The sequence below is a fragment of the Trichoplax adhaerens genome, genomic scaffold, assembly GCF_000150275.1.
Source record: "Trichoplax adhaerens TRIADscaffold_8 genomic scaffold, whole genome shotgun sequence".
Taxonomy (NCBI): Eukaryota; Metazoa; Placozoa; class Uniplacotomia; order Trichoplacea; family Trichoplacidae; genus Trichoplax; species Trichoplax adhaerens.
The window spans coordinates 2,142,147-2,149,703 of NW_002060950.1; the positions used below are offsets into that span (position 1 = coordinate 2,142,147).

Here is a 7,557-nt window from a genome sequence, read left to right on the forward strand (position 1 = left end):
ACTGGATTAATAATTAATACACCTTTTGCTGCGATGCAGTAACACTTCAAAAGAGGAATTATATTGTAAAGTTAAGGAAAAAAAAAAATATTAAAAAAAAATGGAGGAGTAATACATGTCTTTCTTGAAGGTGTCCGGCTAATGCTCACTTATTCCCATGAATCTTTGACGATAACCCGATTCGGCCATATAATTTATCCCTTTAAACATCCATATAACACCTGCATCACTATGATATTATACGGTTATAGCAATAGTAGCATTTATTTATTTATTTATTCTATTGACAGCCTTTATTTATTTATTTATTTATACAATATGACAGAAAGACATAGAATCTCCATTGTTCGTTCTCGCAATCAAGTACAGTTTATAGATCGCATACGCGTAGGAAGAAGTCCACCGTGAGAGAGTGGCACTTTTCCATTAACCAGTCAGACAGGTAGAAAAAATTATATCCCCCCCCTTTCCATTAATTAATATGCGAACATTTCTTTAGTTGAGTATGGTACAGAACAACAGTACATCGTTGTTTGTCCTCTGTAAAACCGGTCGTTCCATTACCCAATGGGCATCGTTCATTAATTTACTAATTATAGGCTTATAATATAGACCATAATTATACTGTATATAGAAGTTGTCCAATCTATAGTAGATTGGTATGCAGATGACGGAGAAAGGAGATTTTTGTTGTTATACTTATATTCCAATTCGGCCCACTTCTATTAAACTCAACTTGCATACTACTAGTTGCATTCAATGATAATGTATATATACGTACTTGGTTATGGAATACTAAACAAATACGGTATTTCTTTCCTAGTATATGACTTGGTACAGCTTGAGAGGTAGGATTGATGAACAAATGAGAGTTACATCTACAATATCGCTTCTAATGTTAATAAGCATTTTGTAAAATCACGGATTTTTTCAAAATAATGCGAACATCATCAAAGAATCACTATTTCAATAAAAGAAGTTGCAATGTTACTATATGCTAAATTTCTATAATCTACGTCGATGCTACATGACAACATAACGATTATACTCTAAAGAAAATAATCTTTGAAATCTTTTCTCACAATTTTTACTATTGAAATATTCTTCACTGGTAATTTCATGTATTAAGCTAATAACGAAGCACCCAGTACACGATTTTTTTGATAAATGAAGTGGGCGCTCGAGATACTTGCTTATTGGTAAGGCTTAAAGCAATCCTACGAAATGATAACCTGATTTTTCGCTAACGCGTGCAGTTTATAGCCATGATTAATTTGATATTTATCCATAAGTATACATTATGAACCTAACTGATTGTAAGAAAATTAAGCCCATAAATAAAGGTCTTATTGGTCTATCCACTGATAAAATTCGTTCATATAGAACAATGTCGATTACATCTAAAGGTATAGTGCACTGATGATTCACCCCTAATCAATCACTTATGCTATCTATATATCAACAGCTTTAATTACCAATTAAGTCGTATCAAACTTTTTCCTTTCTTTATGAATATTTACTCAATTCATAAAACTTTAAAATGGCTTATTCCTCGTACAAGTGAAAATATTCCCGTACTGCATTGATCTTTAGATTCTTATCATTTTACATCCATTCAATACACTTGGAATGGAAGCATTAGAATGCGATACTGCACGTAATCGTGATTCATGATATACACGTAAGTCCGATCCAATTAATATAACTTCAAGCCACTAGCTACGAAAACTTTGGGATCATTATTTTCGCTGCTCTGCCCAATAACAGATCAAAAATTAAACACCGAATCAAAAAGCTCCCATTTATTTGGCATATTCTATCGACATTATATATGTACTTAATAGTTATTGCAAACGATGTTCAGTGCATTAAGATAAATGAATCAGTTGTTTATAATTTGACTACCTTACAAATCTAACGAATATGATTATGAATATTTATAATAAACACAGTTCACTTTGTTTTACTGGGCCCGTAACGTTTGACTCATTCTAAATCAAGAATAGCTTGTATCAATTAATCACGAGTTGATGCGGTACTACTTACACTGCTGGGTAAACTATTAAATATAATGACGAAAGGCATAACTTTCCTTGCTAGTAGACAATGCAATCAATCACTAATTAATTGCAATAATTACAATTTAATGACAGACCTGTTGCTCCGTGATATATTATAATGCCCAATTCTAATATAAGTTAAGGTCTTCGATTGTTTTATCTGTTGTTGTTGACATAATGCAAGACATATCTAGGATAAATATCATAATTTGGTCCTTCCTTTAGGAACGCAATGAATTAAAATGATAAAGTTATGGGCGTTGATTTAATCTTGACATTGACCAATCATTTCACATTTATGCTAAAGCATAGCCTATATGGTTTAAGTCACGTAGACCTTACTTCTACGGAATTGTTGCAGCACTTGTGATAAGCACAATCTATTTTTTTAGTAACCGTCTGACTGCATAGTAACGTATAGAGATGTTGTGCTATCACCCTGAATAAAGTAAAATTAATCAATGCAGCTAAGATTTAATTTATTGCCAGTATATAAGAATGATACTTCAGGAGAACAAAGTAATATTATCCTTTATTAATAATTATAATAAATGCAATTAATTAATTTATTGATTTATCGGTAAAAGGAATATCAAATTGGAAATTAGTTTAGACAGAGTGACAGCATTGTTTATGAAGGAACTTTTCATGCTTTTCACTCATAAACATAATCTATTCTTTCGTATTCAATAATATTTAATCTTTACGATCAGCCCACTATTACCTCACCAATAATAGCAAAATGCAACAAAATTTCTGATACGAACGCTTGTTAACTGCCTCAATTTGCTACTTAAAAGCTTTTTTACCATCAATAAGACAACATTACTAAAGAACGAGTAATTAACTTTCACATCTAATTATTTTACGATGTGCCAGTCAAGAAAACATCTACGGAAAATAAATTTTAACTTTTCTAAAACAAATTTTTGAAGTGAATTAAGAACTTTTACATTGTATAAAATATCAGTAGTATTAATTTTAAATTTGGACTTTGTTAACAGTAAATGAATTTAACTTTAATCCCATCGGCTAAAAAAGTTATTGCCGTACTGAAATATCATATTATGATAATAGAATCTGGCCACAATCATGGGCGATAATCCATGACATTATTAAGCTTTCAACGTGACATCTTATTATCGTGCGCACGTACAGTATTGTACTATAAATATAATAGTTAAACAAATCAACGGACAAAGTCTCATGATAGCATATTAATAAGGAATTAGAAATACATTAATAATTAAACTTTAATTCATATCGTTACAGGACTACCTTTCCTTCTGCCATGACAGTTAAATGATGAATAATGTATGTGTATATGTGTCTATATAGGTACATTGAGTAATTTAAAAATTTATGACAGGAGTATAATAGCAGGCGTCATCAATGAATCGTGCAACTTTGCCGACTGCACTTATAAATTATTAAACACTGAAACATCATTAGGAGTTGCAAATAGTATTAACACAAATAAAATTTATTTTTACTTTCTTCATCCGCAAGACATTATTTGAAATAGATAATGACTGCCTGCACAATTTTAACGCCCTACGACAAAGTAAATCAACACAATATGAACAATGACTAATAAGTCTGTATTTTATGTAAATTACACTTGCTTTACCTACAGTACTCTTCCTTCCGTTCATAAATGTACATGGGCCAATCGAGGCAAATTACGTAATTTGGTTCTTATTTTGCGTGATAAATTTTATCACTGGCAGTAAATGAGGCCCTAATTTCGTATAATATACTAGATTTAAAGGAATGTAAGGTTATTATAAGTTAAGGAGGACAATCTACAAGAATGTTCCTAAAACGAAAATTAGATACATTATGACATCAACCATGATGTAATGTTGGACAATTTTGTGCAAGACTTTCGCTACGATAGATTTTTAATATTCCTCTCCAGTTCAGACAAAGTACCGTACTGTAGATCAATCTAACTGTATTATGTAAATGAGGCATAAACTATTAATAAAATGATATGTAATATAGCTATTAACATTAAATTAGAGACGCAATACAATTAAATAATAAAGCTTATTCAATTATAATATTGTAGTAAAAGTAAACAGTGACTGATGAAATATACCAATATAGTATCATCAATAGTAATGTAATCTGGATCATGTCGCTTCTGGTTACCGCCCTAATAAATGAAAGTTATCATAAAATAAATGCTAAAGATTCTGTACCAACTAATTGGATATATTCACAGATTAATTAATCTACTGCATGTCGCAAACAATCAACTTCACTTAATTCGTTTTATATTTTAATAAAGTAGTATAGAATTTATTAAACGAATGATACGCTTACCTATGGGCTGCTAAAGCATGAACTACTACCATTAATGTAGGACATTATCTAACATTCCAACTTGTCATCGTTATACGTATTTCTATGTAGTAAAAATGGCGATCACGTTACGATCTATTCATCAATCTTACAAATTAAGGCAGACATGAAACGGATATTAATATTTATAGCAAATAAAAGTCTCATTCATCCACTTTGTACACGCTTACAGATATTTATATATAATTAGACGTTTAGTGACAAGATTTCCATATGTTTGATTCAGATCATACATACAAATACCACAATTTCAGTAATTTTGGTAGAATTGCATCACTACAATATCGATGTGTAACTCCTCCGTTCAGGGAGCAATAAAAAAAATAAAAAAATTCATAATGAATCGATACGTATCCTGTTCTGACAGGTTAAGGTGACAATAAATCCAACGTTAACTAAATTTTGCGAATGTGAATCTTTGTAAATAAATATTATCTACCCTAAGAACTCATACTTTACCACTAGCATTGTCATGATCAAAGTATGTATCGCAAGTACAGTATATAACAGTAAATTAGAACATAAGCTATACTACTGTTCGTATGCGTTTAGAAAAAACATGAAGGCAAATTCTAAGTCAATCGTTTTCATTAGTTTAACGAGAGCTAGAGCACATTTATTAGCCAAATACTAATTTAGGGATATTTTAATTAACTTAACTAATACTTATTTTGCTTCTAAATTTTACATCGAGTAGTATGAATCACCATTTTGCGGTATGATGAACACTGATGAAACTATTGAAATTACTAAAATAGCAGATCTTTCTTAGTTTCTCATAGGTAGGATTCCCAGGCAAGACATCATTTAAATTGGCTTCCATTATCACACCAATAAATTGACAGTTTTTCGTATAATTTTATTGCTATTTCTAGTTCAGTACAAGAAATATGAACTTTGCTTTTCAATCGTAATATTAGCGACAAAATGATATGTATCTTTTCCATTTAAGGAACGATCTACTATACCTAAAGAGTGATAATGTATGACAGAGTACGTTATGAAAGATCTTTTTATTTGTCCTTTTAAAGCTCCTTTAAAAGTGAACAGGAGATTTGGTTTAACGGAAGTTGCAATGCAAGTATTCGTATATGCAATTCCAGGCTCAAATTTAAGCCTCCACCTTATAGATTTAGTCATAAAATGTAATACAGCCTAGTTACAGATTTACAGTATATACTTCTTGCACAGTTTTTACTAGATTGTTCGGCTTAAGATGGAATCTCAAAATTCGAGCGTCAATTAACTCAAGGACTTTTGGTACTGATCGACATATATAGTCACAGCTTCTTACTGCCTCGCAATACTTCGATTACTTAAAATCGATATTTAGCACTTTTAGGTGTAACATTATTCACTAAAAAAATTCTGAACCTGCTAAATAATCTCACGGTAGATCATCATAACTAGAAAATAGGATGGCTGCTGTAATACTTGTTTTTACTCACTGGATCTTTCATAATCTTATCCAACCATTTACGAAAAATAATCACAGAATAAAATATGTCCGAAATAAGATACTATGGTTAAAATATGGAGGGCTAACGGACTTGATAGCACTTTAAATTTATTGAATATATTCGGTTCGAAATCTTAAAGGTAATTACAGTCAATCTGTTTTTGGAATACTAGAGGGTGGCCCATGATACTTTATGTAAGTCAAACTATATCTTTATTGCAGATAGTAATTTACTAATTAAATAGTAATTGACAGAAGCAAGTTCATATCACCTTCGATGGATAAAATACAGCTTCACAGGATCAAACATTCAGCGTATTCTCATACGTTTACTTGCATAGAATCGAAATAGTATGTCGGTACGTCCTGTATTGTGAGAGCAATATTTAAGCTGGAATAACTGAACTAGAAGTACTTTTAAAGAGGAGTTGACATTGTCAACTCTTTAGAGCACTACAGGACTTCGATCTGTCTTTTGGCTCTTCCTTACTTGCATTTACAAACTACTGGTACTGTAATCACTTACTATATATAAATGATCTTTTATCGTTGCCACAAATACAAGTACCAAAATGTTACACTAAATGTAACAGTCAATGACTTTTATACAAAAGATATTGACTATTTACAGGTTTACTAAAATATAAATAACAATGTAGAGTACGAAATTTGAAAAAGTTTTATATATAGTAGAAAACTGGAAATCTCTCGACATATATGTAGCGACTGTTTGAAAAATTTTCAAATTTATCACCTTTATGGTGTATGGGTTAACTTTTAGAAGAGTGCACACAGTGTATTCGCATATCATACATTAGTAGTGACTATATTCAGTAAAGATACAAATATGAATACGTAAAGAAGTTACCACCTTTAACAGTATCACAATATTCAATTTTAAGTATCAGAAGTTTGGCTTACCGATAAATAGCACTGCTTGTATATTTGCTTACTTCTATCATTATTTTATTGGTGAATACGGAAGCTAGAAAGACATCTTTAAAGTCAGACCAGATATATTGACCAAAGCCGATCATCATCAATGGGTCCAATGCTATATGGTGCTATGTATCCCTTCAGCTATTCCATCTTGCGAGAAATTTGCAGCTATCCTGGTAGCTATGTTGCAGTTTGGTCTGATACAACAGCCAAAAGTTTTATCCATGTGTATTACCAACACGATCAGGGTTATTATAATCGACATCTATCAGAAAAGTTAACCCATCTGTGTAAAAAGGCATTTGAAGGAGATATTGGCGTCTCTCGAGGTGAATTTCAAGATCGATGCTACATTAGGAGAAAAACTGGGAGGCAATGTATTTACTACAGATATTGTAAGCCTAGCAAAATCATTCCCAAGGTCAAACATATTTATCAAAATATTTCTCAAACCAGCATTATAGATGAAGATATCTTGGATGCAATTTTAATTAATGCTAAACACCAAGAAAATAGTGGTGATAAGAATTAAAATAGAAATTGTATTATTCAAGTAATTGAGATATTATATTTATTCAACAATAAAAGGAAAATTACCAAACAGTATATAAAAGCAAGTTTTATTAACTTCCTCTACAGATTCGTGACTCACAATCGTAAAATATGCGTGTATGTCCTAGCGGCATTAGTTGAATTCATTAACTGATTATTATTATCGTTGCTTTGTTA

At 31.1% G+C, this 7,557-nt stretch overlaps 1 protein-coding gene across 1 annotated transcript; it reads left to right on the forward strand.

The window, feature by feature from the left end:
* Nucleotides 1-6,931: 6,931 nt before the first annotated feature.
* On the forward strand, nt 6,932-7,360 carry TRIADDRAFT_58668 (uncharacterized protein; the record flags this gene model as incomplete). The annotated part of the gene is made up of 1 exon (XM_002114597.1): nt 6,932-7,360. The coding sequence occupies one exon, from the start codon at nt 6,932-6,934 to the stop codon at nt 7,358-7,360; it is 429 nt and encodes a 142-aa protein (XP_002114633.1).
* Between the last annotated feature and the right edge of the window lie 197 nt (nt 7,361-7,557).